We start from the raw sequence: 16,334 nt of genomic DNA on the forward strand, positions 1-16,334 counted from the left end.
CTCTTCACTCCCCACGAGGGTGATGAGTTTGTTTTTTTACCTTCACTTTGTAAGGTAGCCTTAGTTTGTTCGGTCACATTTCAATTTGTAAAATTACTCGTCAGTTTTTTCAAAGACGAAGGGGCATAGCCTCGTGACAATACCAAAAATAGATCAAGCATTATTCAACTCAAAACTCTTTAGTGACAAAAGATTCAATTCCAATTTACAGAACAACGTAATTGCCATTTGCTCAATTTGAGCTTCTTACAGCTAATGGTAACCCGGGGTGGTAGGAAACACACGCTCGTTTTGATGGGGCCGACATTTACGAAATGTTCCTTTGTTGGACTATAAATCGTCAGAGTGCATGACTGACATAATTTCCTCCAACTAAAAATTGGGAAAATAAAAGCCACCATCTCGGACCCCCTGCCACAAATTCTGCTCCTTATCCACCAAATCCATTCCCCTCTCTGGCTGAACAAGACTGTTTGCAACCCTGGTGTCACACCTGTCCTGAAAATCCCCGAACCGGTGCCGGAATGTGGCGACTAGGGGCTTTTCACAGTAACTTCATTTGAAGCCTACTTGTGACAATAAGCGATTTTCATTTCATTTTCATTTCAAAATCAGTCCCAATCACATATCCAGGCCATCAGTTCTCGCTGACCTACATTCGCTCGCAGTTAAGCAATGGCTCAATTGTAAAATTCTCCTCCTTGTTCTCAAATCTGCTCATTGACCCATCCCTCCTTCTCTCTTCAATCTCAAGCGCTCCAAAAATTCTGGCTTCTTACACATCCCCAATTGCCATATTCCAACATTGCTGGCCCATGACTTCAGCTGCTAGGGCTCAAAGCTCAGGAATTCTCTGCATAATTCTCTCTCCTGCTTTAAGAAACTTCTTAAAGCCCGCCTGAGTAATTTGTCCATAAATCTCCTCATGCGGCTTGATGTTAAATTCCGTTCGATAAAACGTCCCGTTTTGCTACCCAGGAATGTTACTATGTTGAGAGGTGCTCCATAAATGCAGCCAGTTGGTGTTTTTACTTCGGCATCACTATGCCAGCAGGTGGAGCTATTGAACCACAAAACTATCTCATCACAGGTTCGCCTAGTGCGACACAGTGGTTAGCACGGCTGCCCCACAGCGTCAGAGACCCGGGTTCGATTCCAGCCTCAGGCGACTGTCTGTGTGGAGTTTGCACTTTAGAACATAGAACATAGAACAATACAGCGCAGTACAGGCCCTTCGGCCCACGATGTTGCACCAAAACAAAAGCCATCTAACCTACACTATGCCATTATCATCCATATGTTTATCCCATAAACTTTTAAATGCCCTCAATGTTGGCGAGTTCACTACTGTAGCAGGTAGGGCATTCCACGGCCTCACTACTCTTTGCGTAAAGAACCTACCTCTGACCTCTGTCCTATATCTATTACCCCTCAGTTTAAAGTTATGTCCCCTCGTGCCAGCCATATCCATCCGCGGGAGAAGGCTCTCACTGTCCACCCTATCCAACCCAGGAGAGAGAATTATGCAGAGAATTCCTGAGCTTTGGGCCCTAGCAGCTGAAGTCATGGGCCAGCAATGCTGGAATATGGAATCGAACCCGGGTCTCTGACGCTGTGGGGCAGCCGTGCTAACCACTGTGTCGCACTAGGCGAACCTGTGATGAGATAGTTTTGTGGTTCAATAGCTCCACCTGCTGGCATAGTGATGCCGAAGTAAAAACACCAACTTTCTCCCCGTGTCTGCGTGGGATTCCTCCGGGTGCTCCGGTTTCCTCCTACAGTCTAAATATGTGCAGGTTATGGGTTTGCCATGATAAACTGCGCCTTAGTGTCCAAAGATGTGCAGGTTAAGTGGGGTTACGGGGATAGGGTGGGGGGAGTGGGCCTAGGTAGGGTGCTCTTTCGGAGGGTCGGTGGGCCGAATGGCCTCCTTCTGCACTGTAGAAATTCTGTGGAACATCACATTTAAAAAAAACATTTGTGTGTGATAAATAAACACAGGCACACACTTTCCCAAAGAGCATTCTCCCTGCTTCCCTTGCAGTTCCATGAAAAGCCAAGGTAACAATAGCCAGATCGCCGATTCCGGATTATGAACCAGGGACCCAAAAGTAAAATGCTGCTGATGCCGGTTGAAATAAACATAGAAGATGCTGGAATCACTCAGCAGACCTGGCTGCAGCTGTGGAGAGTGGCACAGCTTTAGGGGGCGGAATTCTCCCCCTCCACGCCGGGTGGGAGAATCGCCGGGGGCGTCCCACCACACCGCCACGACACCCGCACGCGATTCCCCCCCCCTCCCACCCCCCCAAACCAGCGCCGCGGGAACCACGCCTGGCTGCTCGGAGAATCGCCATTTGCAAAGGTGGGCGGCGATTCTCCGGCCCGGATGGGCCGAGCGGCCGCCCCAACACGACAGGTTCCCGCCGGCGCCGTCCACACCTGGTCGCTGCCGGCGGGAACTGCGCGCGAACGCGAGGGGGGGTGGCCTGTGGAAGGGGGGTTCCTGCACCGGGGGGGGGGGGCCTCCGATGGGATCTGGCCCACGATCGGTGCCCACCAATCGGCGGGCCGGCCTCTCTGAAGGAGGACCTCCTTTCCTCCGCCGCCCCGCAAGATCCATCCGCCATCTTCTTGCGGGGCGGCCTCGGGGAGGACGGCATTGACGCGGCGGCGCTTTTTACGCGGTGCCAAGGTCCAGCGCGCGTAAAATACGCGACGCCGCTCCTAGCCCCCGGGGATGGGAAAATAGGGGGCTGGGAGGGGGCTCCAACGCCGGAGTAAAACACTCCGGTTTTCACTCCGGCGTCGCGACTTTTTCTCCATTTCGGAGAATCGCGCCCAGGGTTTCACGTCGATGAATTTGCATCAACCTGGAATGTTAACTCTGTTCCACTCTCCACAGATGTTGCCAGATCTGCTGAGTGTTTCCAGCATTTTCTGGTTTTGCTAACAACCAGTAACTCTGGCTGGAAGATGTGTGAACATAAAGGGAGGACCGGGCTCAGCTATAATGCCCTCAGTTGACCAGAATGCCAACAGACGGCGGCTACGTGAAATGCATTTGAATGGCTAATGGAACTTCCTCTGAAGGGGATGCTTATTCTGCCTGTTACAAGATCCTGACTCAGCTCCAGCTATGTGAATCAGTTGGGTTCGGTTGCATTCTCTAAACGCTGGCATTAATCACACTGCAACATAGTCAGGCCAGGTCGTTTATAATGTTTAGAATGACAGAAATACTCCAACCAGGAGTGCTGAGACCTGATCAACAGAGCAAGCTGCAATCATCATTGTTTGAGCAGAGTCCATATATAGCATGGGTAAGGCAAGAGATACAGGAGTCAGAAAAATCGGAGGGACTCTATCCCCATCAAGTGCTTTCAGGAATAAGGATGCCTGCCCCTTTAAGAGGAAAATTTGCACTGTCTGTCTTTGACTATCTCCTTCTTGAACCACCTTATAATAAGAATCGAGGGGGCAGCACAGTGGCGCAGTGGTTAACACGGCCGAGGACCCAGGTTCGATCCCCGCCCCGGGTCACTGTCCATAAGGAGTTTGCACATTCTCCCAGTGTCTGCGTGGGTCTCACCCCCACAACCCAAAGATGCACAGGGTAGGTGGATTGGCCACGCTACATTGCCCCTTAGTTGGAAAAAAAAGAATTAAAAAATAACTAGAAGCATCTCATCATAACATCCTGTTAAAAAAAATCCACTGATCCTCTTCGCTAAGTGTATTATTCAGGTTATACATGGGGCACAAACATACCAGATACAGTTTTGCAGAGGTTATTTATAAGTCAGGAGTGCAGCTGTTGCCATGTGAAAAGCTGGATATTTTTAGTGCTACAGGGTCATCGAAGGGCAATAAGCTCGGGTTCAACATCAATGCCGGGCTGGAGCTAGTGCTTGTTCAATTCAACTCATCCAAGACCATAAGACAGAGGAGCAGAATTAGGCCACTCAGCCCATCGAGTCTGCTCCGCCATTCAATTATGGCTGATACGTTTCCCATCCCCATTCTCCTGCCTTCTCCCCATAACCCCTGATCCCCTTATTGATCAAGAACCTATCTATCGCTGTCTTAAAGACACTCGGTGAATTGGCCTCCACAGCCTTCTGCGGCAAAGAGTTCCACAGATTCACCACCCTCTGGCTGAAGAAATTCCTCCTCATCTCTGTTTTAAAGGATCATCCCGTTAGGAGAGACTAGAACCAGAGGACCCAATCTCAGACTATCAGTGGAAACATCCTATCCACGTCCACTCTATCCAGGCCTCTCAGTATGCTGTAGGTTTCAATAAGATCCTCTCTCATCCTTCTCAACTCCATCGTCACAAACCCAGAGACCTCAACCGTTCCTCATACGACAAGTTCTTCATTCCAGGGATCATTCTTGTGAATCTCCTCTGGACCCGTTCCAAGGCCAGCACATCCTTCCTTAGATACGGGGCCCAAAACTGCTCACAATGCTCCAAATGGGGTCTGACCAGAGCCTTATGCAGCCTCAGAAGTACACCCCCTGCCCTTGTATCCTAGCTCTCTTGACATGAAGCTAACATCTAATCACAGAAGCAGCATCTCTAATTGGTTGCTTTATCACAGTCTTCGAAAAAAAGAAATAATTCAGTGGCAAACAATCCCAGGGCCAGATGTTTCCCAGATCCCGTCTCCGCTAATCTTCTGTGTCGTCATCGTCATCGTGTCCCCCCCACCCCCGTGACTCTGTCAGATCTATTTTTAAGGTTTCAGCCTTGGTGACACCAGCTCTTCACACAGTCCTGTCGTCCGACCCATGACTCTGACCATTTTGTTCGTTCTTTACACCATCTGCTTTGGTGGTCTCCTGCAGCAGTTACCCCTTGGAGACAAATGCCCCGTTGTATCTCTTCACCCTCTCGTCTTGCGGATATTAAATGTAGCCCCCCCTCGCCGGTATTTGAATCTCTCAGCAGTGGTGGTAATTGGCTTGGGTCAATACAACAAGCTCCTTTCATAATCTGGAGAGCGGCCTAACCTTTGCTCTGGCTCCCTCTCCTGCCACCGAATTCTTTTCCTGCTCTGTTGATTCCGGCTCCACCTGGTCGCTTCCCTGCTCCTCCTCCTCCGACGACTGCGGCTTGCTGGTTTGAGAGGAGGCCAGAGAAGGAAGATTTTCTGAAAAGATGCAAAGAAAAGTGTAATGAGATGGTATCATCCATCCGTCCACCAATTTTTTTTTTTTTTTTTTAAATTTCGAGTACCCAATTCATTCTTTAAAACAGAGATAGATAGGTTTTTGATCAATAAGGGGATCAGGGGTTATGGGGAGACGGCAGGAGAATGGGAATGAGTAAAATATCAGCCATGATTGAATGGTGGAGCAGACCCGATGGGCGGAGTGGCCTAATTCTGCTCCTATGTCTTATGGTCTTATTTTTTCCAATTAAGGGGCAATTTAGCGTGGCCAATCCACCTATCCTGCACATGTTTGGGTTGTGCGGGTGAAACCCACGCAAACACGGGGAAAACGTGCAAACTCCACACGGACAGTGACCCAGAGCCGGGATCGAACCGGAGACCTCGGCGCCGTGAGGTTGCAGTGCTAACCACTGGGTCGCCGTGCTGCCCATCCGCCCACCTATTTAAGCCTTTCGTTTCCACACGTAATCAGGGGTGTGAACTAGGATCAGCCTCACTGGCCCACTCCCTCACAGCTACATCTTATTGGCTACAGTGAATGCCACAAACACAACAGGCAGGGAAACTACCAATCCCTGAGCAGCAAACATCACAAAGCCGACCAATAAAATCGTTGGAACTTATTATTTTTAAAAATATATATTTTATTCAAAATTTTTGGCCAACCATGACAGTACATTGTGTATCCTTTACACAGTAATATAACAATATAAATAACAATGGCCAGTTTTAAACAAGAAATAAATAATATATAAACAACATCAAATTTAAAAAACAAAACTAAATGGCAACTGCCTTGTCCCAAATAAATACTCTCCAAAAATACAATTCAGCAGTCCAATATACAATTACCTATAACAACAACCTATGCAAATTATACATATACACTAACATCCCTGAGAGTCCTTCTGGTTCCCCCCCCCCCCCCCACCCCCTGGGTTGCTGCTGCTGTCTTCTTCTTTTCCATTCCCTCTATCTTTCTGTGGTTGGAACTTATTTGTAGGAGTAGCCACCTCGACACTGACATCGTCCCGAGGAGTTAGCACAGAAGCACTCCGGCATTTAACCAGAAGCTAGGGGCTGGCCTTTGACACTCTCAGAATCTCAACATTAAAGACAGTAAAAATACTTGCATTTATATAGCGCCTTTCACGATCCTCGGACTTGCTAAAGTCCTTGAAAGCCATTTAATTACATTTGAAGCGGAGTCACTGATGGGATGTAGGACACGCAGTAGTAATAATAATAATAATATTAGTGCCACATGTAGGCTTACATTAACACTGCAATGAAGTTACTGTGAAAAGCCCCTTGTCGCCACACTCCGGCGCCTGTTCGGGTACAAGAGGGAGAATTCAGAATGTCCAATTCACCTAACAAGCATGTCATTCGGGGACTTGTGGGAGGAAACCAGAGCACCCGGAGGAAACCCACGCAGACACACGGAGAACGGGCAGACTCCGCACAGATAGTGACCCAAGCCGGGAATCGAACCTGGGACCCTGGCAGTACTAACCACTGTACTACCGCGCCGCCCGATAAGCAATTTGCAAACAGCATACCACAAGGGGTAGTTGAGGTGAATAGCAAAGATACAGAAGCTGGGTAAATACCCGAGAGAGAAAGCACTACAAGGGTATATTGATAGAGTGAGATGACGTAGGGTGGGAGGAAGCTTGTGTACAGCATAAATGCCAGTACAGTCACTGGACTAGTAATTTAGAGACTCAGAATAATGCTCTGGGACCCATGTTCGAATCACACCGCAGCAGATGGTGAAATTTGAATTCAATTTTTAAAAATATGGAATTAAAAGTCCAACAATAAAATGATTGTCGTAATAAATACCTGGTTCACTAATGTCCTTTAGGGAAGGAAATCTGCCGTCCTTACCTGGTCTGGCCTATATGTGAATCCAGACCACAGCAATGTGGTTGACTCTTAACTTCCCCCTCAAGGGAAATTAAGGATGGACAATAAATGCTGGCACAGCCAGCGATGCCAACAATTCCTGACAGAATAATAAAAGGGATAGACTTGCTGAGTGACATGGCCTGTTTTTGCGTGGGGAATACCACGTTCCTGCGTGGGGAATACCACGTTCCTGCGTGGGGAATACCACGTTCCTGCGTGGGGAATACCATGTTCCTGTGTGGAGAATACCACATTCCTGTGTGGGGAATACCACATTCCTGTGTGGGGAATACCATGTTAAGACTATAAACGACGACTTCCGGGTGCGGCGACAACCAGCTAAGTCGCACGTTTCGGCAGCTCCCGGTGGAACGGACTTTTGGGCTCTTAATAGGAGCCCCAACGGCAATTTTAACGGCAAAAAACACTGTGTGGTAATCCAGAAGGGAATCCCCCCTGGACACGGATGGAAAAAAGAGAGGAAAGTGGCCGGATTGCGGTGGATCCTCTAGAGCAGTGGCCAGGAAGGCAGGCACAAAGCAAGATGGCGTCGGAAGGAGGCAGTTTAATATGGGGCCCTGACCAACAAGAGTTCCTGCGGCGTTGCATGGAAGAACTCAAAAAGGAGATGAAGAAGGAGCTGTTGGCCCCGATATTACAAGCGATTGAGGGGCTAAAGGAGGAGCAAAAGACCCAGGAACAGGAGCTTCGGGTCATGAAGGCAAAGGTTGCTGAGAATGAGGACGACATACAGGGCCTGGTGGTGAAAACGGAGATGCACGAGGCACAACACAAAAGGTGTGTGGAAAGGCTGGAGGTGCTGGAGAATAATGCGAGGAGGAAGAATTTAAGGATTCTTGGTCTTCCCGAAGGTGTAGAAGGGGCGGACGTCGGGGCATATGTGAGCACGATGCTGCACTCGTTAATGGGAGCGGAGGCCCCAACGGGTCCGCTGGAGGTGGAGGGAGCCTATCGAGTTATGGCGCGAAGACCGAGGGCTGGAGAAATTCCTCGAGCCATAGTGGTGAGATTTCTCCGATATAAGGACAGAGAGATGGTCCTCAGATGGGCAAAGAAAACTCGGAGCAGTAGGTGGGAGAACGCGGTGATCCGCATATATCAAGATTGGAGTGCGGAGGTGGCGAGAAGGAGGGCAAGCTTTAATCGGGCCAAGGCGGTGCTGCACAAAAGGAAGATTAAATTTGGAATGCTGCAACCGGCAAGACTGTGGGTCACACATCAAGGGAAACACCACTACTTCGAAACGGCAGATGAGGCGTGGACATTTATTGTCGAGGAGAAACTGGAGTGAGCGGGCCAGAAAAAGAACGTTTGGGACAAAGTGGGGGGGTGAATATGTGGGATGAAGGGGGGGAAAAGAGGGAAGAGATGACTTCCCAAGTTGTTAATCCTGCGACCCTGTAACTTTTCTCTCTTCCCCATGTCGTGGGGGAGGGGGGTGGGGGGGGGGGGGGGGGATGAGGAGCTGGGGGCGCCGGCCATTGGGGGCAGGGCCAAAAGGGAAGCACGGGCTTTGTTCCCGCGCTATGGTAACAGGGAAGCAGGAAGGAGGGGGCCTCGCACAGTGTGAGCCGAGGTCACGGGGAGGGAAGCCGAGGTCGGCCAGAGTTTGCTGACTTCTGGGAGCAACATGGGGGGTGCAATTACGCTAGTTTGGGATCTAACGGGGGGGGGGGGTTAACTGGGTTGCTGCTGCTGGGGAGAAGGGGGAGCTGGTATGGGGGGGGGGGGGTGGGCGGGGGGCCGCTTGGGGGAGATACAGCTACGTGGGAACCGGGTGAGGAGCTGGATTGAAAAAGGAGATGGCTAGTCGTCAAGGGGGAGGGGGGGGTAAAGAGCCCCCCAACCCGGTTGATCACGTGGAATGTGAGAGGGCTGAACGGGCCGATTAAGAGGGCACGGGTACTCGCACACCTAAAGAAACTTAAGGCAGATATGGTTATGCTTCAGGAGACGCATCTGAAGCTGACAGACCAGGTCAGACTACGCAAAGGATGGGTGGGGCAGGTGTTTCATTCGGGGCTAGACGCAAAAAACAGGGGGGTGGCCATACTAGTGGGGAAGCGGGTAATGTTTGAGGCAAAGACTATAGTGGCGGATAGTGGGGGCAGATACGTGATGGTGAGTGGCAAATTGCAAGGGGAGGCGGTGGTATTAGTGAACGTGTATGCCCCGAACTGGGATGATGCCAACTTTATGAGGCGTATGTTAGGACGAATCCCGGACCTAGAAGTGGGGAAGTTGGTAATGGGTGGAGATTTTAATACGGTGCTGGACCCAGGGCTGGACAGATCGAGGTCCAGGACTGGAAGGAGTCCGGCTGCAGCTCGGGTGCTTAAGGACTTTATGGAGCAGATGGGAGGAGTAGACCCCTGGAGATTTAGTAGACCTAGGAGTAAGGAGTTTTCGTTTTTCTCCTATGTCCACAAAGTTTATTCACAAATAGATTTTTTTGTTTTGGGAAGGGCACTGATCCCAAAGGTGATGGGGACAGAGTACACAGCTATAGCCATTTCGGATCATGCTCCACATTGGGTGGACCTGGAGATAGGGGAAGAAAAACAACAGCGTCCACCCTGGAGAATGGACATGGGATTATTGGCAGATGAGGGGGTGTGTTTAAGGGTGAGGGGGTGTATTGAAAGGAACTTGGAACTCAATGATAATGGGGAGGTACAGGTGGGAGTGGTCTGGGAGGCGCTGAAGGCAGTGGTTAGAGGGGAGCTGATATCTATTAGGGCACATAAAGGAAAGCAGGAGGGTAGGGAAAGGGAGCGGTTGTTGAAAGAACTTCTGAGGGTGGACAGACAATATGCGGAGGCACCGGAGGAGGGACTGTACAGGGAAAGGCAAAGGCTACATGTAGAATTTGACTTGTTGACTACGGGTAATGCAGAGGCACAATGGAGGAAGGCACAGGGTGTACAGTACGAATACGGGGAGAAGGCGAGCAGGTTGCTGGCCCACCAACTGAGGAAAAGGAGAGCAGCGAGGGAGATGGGGGGGGGGGTGAGAGATGAGGAGGGAGAGATGGAGCGGGGAGCGGAGAGAGTGAATGGAGTGTTCAAGGCATTTTATGAAAGATTATATGAAGCTCAGCCCCCGGATGGGAAGGAGAGAATGATGTGCTTTCTGGATCAGCTGGAATTTCCTAAGGTGGAGGAGCAGGAGAGGGCGGGACTGGGAGCACAGATTGAGACGGAGGAAGTAGTGAAAGGGATTGGGAGCATGCAGGCGGGGAAGGCCCCGGGACCAGACGGATTCCCAGTTGAATTCTATAGGAAATATATGGACTTGCTGGCCCCGCTACTGATGAGAACCTTTAATGAGGCGCGGGAAAGGGGGCAGCTGCCCCCGACTATGTCAGAGGCAACGATATCGCTCCTCCTAAAGAAGGAAAAAGACCCGCTGCAATGCGGGTCCTACAGGCCCATTTCCCTCCTGAATGTGGACGCTAAGATTCTGGCCAAGGTAATGGCAATGAGGATAGAGGATTGTGTCCCGGGGGTGGTTCATGAGGACCAAACTGGGTTTGTGAAGGGGAGACAGCTGAAATCAAATATACGGAGGCTGCTAGGGGTAATGATGATGCCCCCACCAGAGGGGGAAGCGGAGATAGTGGTGGCGATGGATGCCGAGAAAGCATTTGATAGAGTGGAGTGGGATTATTTGTGAGAGGTGCTGAGGAGATTTGGCTTTGGGGATGGGTGTATCAGGTGGGTACAGTTGCTGTATAGGGCCCCGATGGCGAGCGTGGTCACGAATGGACGGGGGTCTGACTATTTTCGGCTCCATAGAGGGATGAGGCAGGGATGTCCTCTGTCCCAGTTATTGTTTGCACTGGCGACTGAACCCCTGGCCATAGCATTGAGGGGTTCCAGGAAGTGGAGGGGAGTACTCGGGGGAGGGGGGGGGGGGGGGGGGGGGGGAACACCGGGTATCTCTGTATGCGGATGATTTGTTGCTATATGTGGCGGACCCGGCGGAGGGGATGCCAGAGATAATGCGGATACTTGGGGAATTTGGGGATTTTTCAGGGTATAAACTGAACTTGGGGAAAAGTGAGTTGTTTGTGGTGCATCCAGGGGAGCAGAGCAGAGAGATAGAGGATTTACCGTTGAGGAAGGTAACAAGGGACTTCCGGTTCTTGGGGATCCAGATAGCCAAGAATTGGGGTACATTACACAGGCTTAATTTAACGCGGTTGGTGGAACAGATGGAGGAGGACTTTAAGAGATGGGACATGGTGTCCCTGTCATTGGCAGGTAGGGTGCAGGCGGTTAAAATGGTGGTCCTCCCGAGATTCCTTTTTGTGTTTCAGTGCCTCCCGGTGGTGATCACGAAGGCTTTTTTCAAAAGAATCGAGAAGAGTATTATGAGTTTTGTGTGGGCTGGGAAGACCCCGAGAGTGAGGAGGGGATTCTTGCAGCGTAGTAGGGACAGGGGCGGGGCTGGCACTACCGAGCCTAAGTGAGTACTACTGGGCCGCCAATGTTTCAATGGTGTGTAAGTGGATGGGAGAAGGGGAGGGAGCGGCGTGGAAGAGATTGGAGAGGGCGTCCTGCAGGGGGACTAGCCTACAAGCAATGGTGACGGCACCGTTGCCGTTCTCACCAAAGAAATACACCACAAGCCCAGTGGTGGTGGCCACATTGAAAATTTGGGGGCAGTGGAGACGGCATAGGGGAAAGACGGGAGCCTCGGTGCGGTCCCCGATAAGAAACAATTCATAGGTTCGTTCCGGGGAGAATGGATGGGGGATTTGGAGCATGGCAAAGAGCTGGGGTAGTACAACTGAGAGATCTGTTTGTAGATGGGACGTTTGCGAGTCTGGGAGCGCTGACGGAAAAATATGGGTTACCCCAAGGGAATGCATTTCGGTACATGCAATTGAGGGCTTTTGCGAGGCAACAGGTGAGGGAATTCCCGCAGCTCCCGACGCAGGAGGTGCAGGATAGAGTGATCTCAGAGACATGGGTGGGGGATGGTAAGGTGTCGGACATATACAGGGAAATGAGGGACGAGGGGGAGATCATGGTAGATGAGCTGAAAGGGAAATGGGAAGAAGAACTGGGGGAGGAGATTGAGGAGGGGCTGTGGGCTGATGCCCTACGTAGGGTAAACTCATCATCCTCGTGTGCCAGGCTAAGCCTGATACAATTCAAGGTTCTACACAGGGCGCATATGACTGGAGCACGGCTCAGTAAATTTTTTGGGGTAGAGGATAGGTGTGGGAGATGCTCGAGAAGCCCAGCGAATCACACCCACATGTTCTGGTCATGCCCGGCACTACAGGGGTTCTGGGTGGGGGTGGCAAAGGTGCTTTCGAAGGTGGTGGGGGTCCGGGTCGAACCAAGCTGACGGGTTGGCTATATTTGGGGTTGCAGAAGAGCCGGGAGTGCAGGAGGCGAGAGAGGCTGACGTGTTGGCCTTTGCGTCCCTAGTAGCCCGGCGCAGGATATTGTTAATGTGGAAGGAAGCCAAACCTCCGGGTGTGGAGACCTGGATAAACGACATGGCAGGGTTTATAAAGTTAGAACGGATTAAGTTCGTGTTAAGGGGTTCGGCTCAAGGGTACACCAGGCGGTGGCAACCGTTCGTCGATTACCTCACAGATAGATAGAGGGAATGGAAAAGAAGTAGACAACAGCAGCAACCCAGGGGGGAGGGGGGAGGGGGGGAAGGGGGGTGGGGGGGGGGGGAGGAGGAATCAGACGGACTCTCAGGGATGTTACTGTATATGTATACGTATTTGTTATAGGTAATTGTATATTGGATTGTTGGATTGTATTTTTGGAGAGTATTTATTTTGGACAAGGCAGTTGCCATTCAGTTTTGTTTTTGTTTATATATTATTTATTTAATTGTTTAAAACTGGCCACTGTTATTTATATTGCTTTATTGTTGTGTAAAAGAAACACTACGTACTGTTATGTTTGGCCAAAAATCTTGAATAAAATATATATTTTTTAAAACGACAACACTGAAGATTGCAAATCAGGTAACCTTTTCAAAAAGCAAAATGAATCAATAAGCATATTCAACGCGAGTCCACCATTCTAACATTCAGAGCGAGTTTAGTCTTCATGATGGAATAAGGTAGCATTTTTCAGCACAATACTGAGACAGCTAATGTGTCAGCCCCGATTTAGAATCTCCACGGTAACCAACTTGAGGGCAACCAGCTCAGCCCAAATGTTGAACAGTCTCTCTCTCTCTTCCGGATGGCGACTGTATTGGGTATTTTCAACACGATTTATTTCAGATTGCCAGTGTGTATTTTAATAGTTATTCAATGTGGGTGACTTACTATCGTTAAGACCAAACTAAACAACAGCCTTGACCTTTCCTTTGATCCTTCAGACTGTCCTGAGCGATGAAAGACATCTTTCCCCCTTCGCCTCTTGCCCCGTGCTATCTGGACTCCAGACAATCCCCCTTTTCCTCAGGTAGTCCCAGTGTCTCTCTGAGGACACATTTCCACTCAGCCACAAGAGCAGGGATATTCCAGCGTCCCACTTCAAACTTTCGCGGCATATGAACGCCACTGTCAAGTTCCACACTGATCGCCCATCCTAGTTACTGAGAAAAGGCGTTCCGGGTGGTAGCAATAGGCCGCTTTCAAACCCGGGCCAAAACCCTGCAGCTCCCTCACTACACCAGATGGACTGCAGCGGTTCAATAAAGTAGCTCACCACTGCCTCAAGGGCAATTAAGAATGAGCAATAAACGACTTCCGGTGACGGCGGGCGGGAGGCAGCCGCACGTTGGAGGGCTCCCGTTCGGGAACGGCATTGTCGGGGGTTAACGCCCGGTCCTAGGGCCAGCGAAGGCAGTGAAAGTCGGGAGACAGCACAAAGAAGGGAAACGTCGAAGACCAGCAAAAAAAAAAAAAACGTCCGTGAAAAAAGCAGCTGAAAGCCCGTCGGGGAGTGGAAAGGTCACCGCGGGGTCAGTAAAGAAAATGGAGGCTGGAGCACCAGGGGAGGCCGCATTGCTTACGGCTGAAGAAATAACTACAGTGATGGCTGCGGAATTCGAAAGGCAGTTTACAAAATACATGGAGACAATGAGGGAGGTTTTGAGTGTGCTGGTGGAGGAGGCGATTTCCCCGGTGTTGACAGCGGTGGTGAGCGCAGTGGCGGAGGTGCGAGAGCAAGGGGAGGCGCTGAAGGAAGTGGAGGAGACGGTATTGCAGCACGGTGATCAACTTGCCTCGATGGGGAAGGAGATGCGGAAGGTGATGGACATTAACAAGGATCTGCGAGGAAAAATAGAAGACCTGGAAAAGAGATCCAGGCGACAGAATTTGAGGATTGTGGGGCTGCCCGAAGGCGTGGAAGGACCGAGGCCGACTGAGTATTTTGCCGCGATGCTGGCGGAACTATTGGGGGAGGATCCCTCCCGATATGAACTGGATCGGGCTCATCGGTCGTGGAGGCCTGTACCAAAGGCGAGTGAGCCGCCAAGGGCAGTGACTCTGTGCTTCCGTAGGTACAGTGTGAAGGTGGTCCTGAGCTGGGCCAAGCAGAAGCGGGTGGTGCAGTGGGCTGGAGCTGGTATACGTGTATACCAGGACTTTACGGTGGAGCTGGCGAGGAGGCGGGCTGCCTTCAACCGGGTGAAGAGGGCACTGTACATTAGCAAGGTGCGGTGCGGCATTGTATTGAGGGTGACCTACAAGTTCAAAGACTTTTATTTTGGGACGGCGGAAGCAGCGGAGGAGTTTGCGAAGGCAGAAGGACTGTGGCAGAATTGAGAAATGGTCATGTACCGATGTAGCCTCATGACTGTATTTTTTTCTTTTTTGTTTCACTGCGTGCTGGAGTATGGGTTACAGGAGCCAACGTTGTGTATATTTGGACAAGGGAAGGGATGGGACTTTCAGTCAGAATGAGGGTTCTTTGGGGTGTGTATGTGTGTGCGGGGTTTGTGTCCCGGGCCGGGCAAGGGGGAAAGAGACCCGGGCAGGGGCCTCCACACTGGCCAGTTTAAGCAGGCCAGTGAACGGGGGTGAGGTGGGGGGGGGGGGGGGGCTGCAGCCATCAGAGCCTGGCAGAACAGGGTCCGAGGGGTCTAGCCGGGGTGGAAAGTTGGGTGGGGGGGGGGGGGGGGGGGGGGAGGAAGCAAGGTTGGGGGGAAGAGTTTTGCACGAGGAAGTGGAGGGGTGGAGTTGGGGAGGGGGTTTTACAGCTCTTGGGTGTCATTTACGGTACTCTTTTGGAGGCTGGATGGCATTGAGTGTCATCATGGGGGGGGGGGGGGGGGGGGGGGGGGGGGGGAGACTCTATAGGTTAATGGTGGCCTTGGGCGATTCCGGACTCCTTTCTCTTTTTCGCCTTTGTTTTTTTTTTCCACCGTGGGAGGGTTTGTTTTATTTGAGGCAGATATTGACAGTTGGGTGGGGTGGTGGGGGGATGGGATCATTGTTGATGTTAAGAGTATTGACTTTGTATTTGTTACCGTTTGCTGCCTGTTGGTGGGGTGTAAATGGAGAATAAAAACATTTATTTTAAAAAAAGAATGAGCAATAAATGCTGGCCTCACGAGCGACCCACATATCCCACGAACAAATTTCAAAACATTTAAAGCCAACAGTGTTGTGTGGGACTGAAGTCACATGTAGGCCAGACCAGGAGGGCTCCCTTCCCTGAAGGGCGTTCTTGGATGAATTAGGACAAGATTGACAGATTTCACAGCCAATTTAATTTCCTCCTTCACAACTGACCAGATTTTATAGAATCCAATTTTAAAGCTTCTCTGCAGCAAGATGGATTTGAACTCGAATTCTGGGTGACTGGAACCAACACACCATCCTGGCCCACTCCAACCCCAACCCGTTGCTACCAAAGCAACACAGTAATTTCAACATGGCCTTCAACTGCACTTGGCTGCTCCAGTTCCTTTAGTCTTCAGGTCTCACACTGTGCACCACCCCTACCAATATAGGTGGACAATCTGTGATACTCCCAGCTCTATAAGAATGTTAATGAATAAATACCGGCCAGTAATAATTTGGATTTAAATAAATCACTAAGTAGAGGGGCAGAACTGTGATCTAGACTAACGTTTACTGTGAAAATCTCAGGTTTGATCTTGGCTGGGGTTCGTATTGAGTGGTCACTGTACTTCCTGACCTCTGCTTCCTCTCAAATCACTCAAAAAGAACCTAGAATCAAGACCAGAACTTCCATAATTCACGGCAGCTAGTGAGTG

The 16,334-nt window shown here is 50.6% G+C and overlaps 1 protein-coding gene across 2 annotated transcripts in view; it reads right to left on the reverse strand.

Moving 5' to 3' along the window:
• cuedc2 (CUE domain containing 2) overlaps positions 1–16,334 on the reverse strand; it is a 103,507-nt gene that overhangs the window by 66,879 nt on the left and 20,294 nt on the right. For both annotated transcript variants that reach the window (XM_072491806.1, XM_072491805.1), the window contains exon 5: positions 5,020–5,159. In XM_072491806.1, the coding sequence (XP_072347907.1) occupies positions 5,020–5,159 (140 nt within the window). The remainder of the gene's footprint in view (positions 1–5,019; positions 5,160–16,334) is intronic.

The sequence above is a fragment of the Scyliorhinus torazame genome, chromosome 28 (genome assembly GCF_047496885.1).
Source record: "Scyliorhinus torazame isolate Kashiwa2021f chromosome 28, sScyTor2.1, whole genome shotgun sequence".
NCBI lineage: Eukaryota > Metazoa > Chordata > Chondrichthyes > Carcharhiniformes > Scyliorhinidae > Scyliorhinus > Scyliorhinus torazame.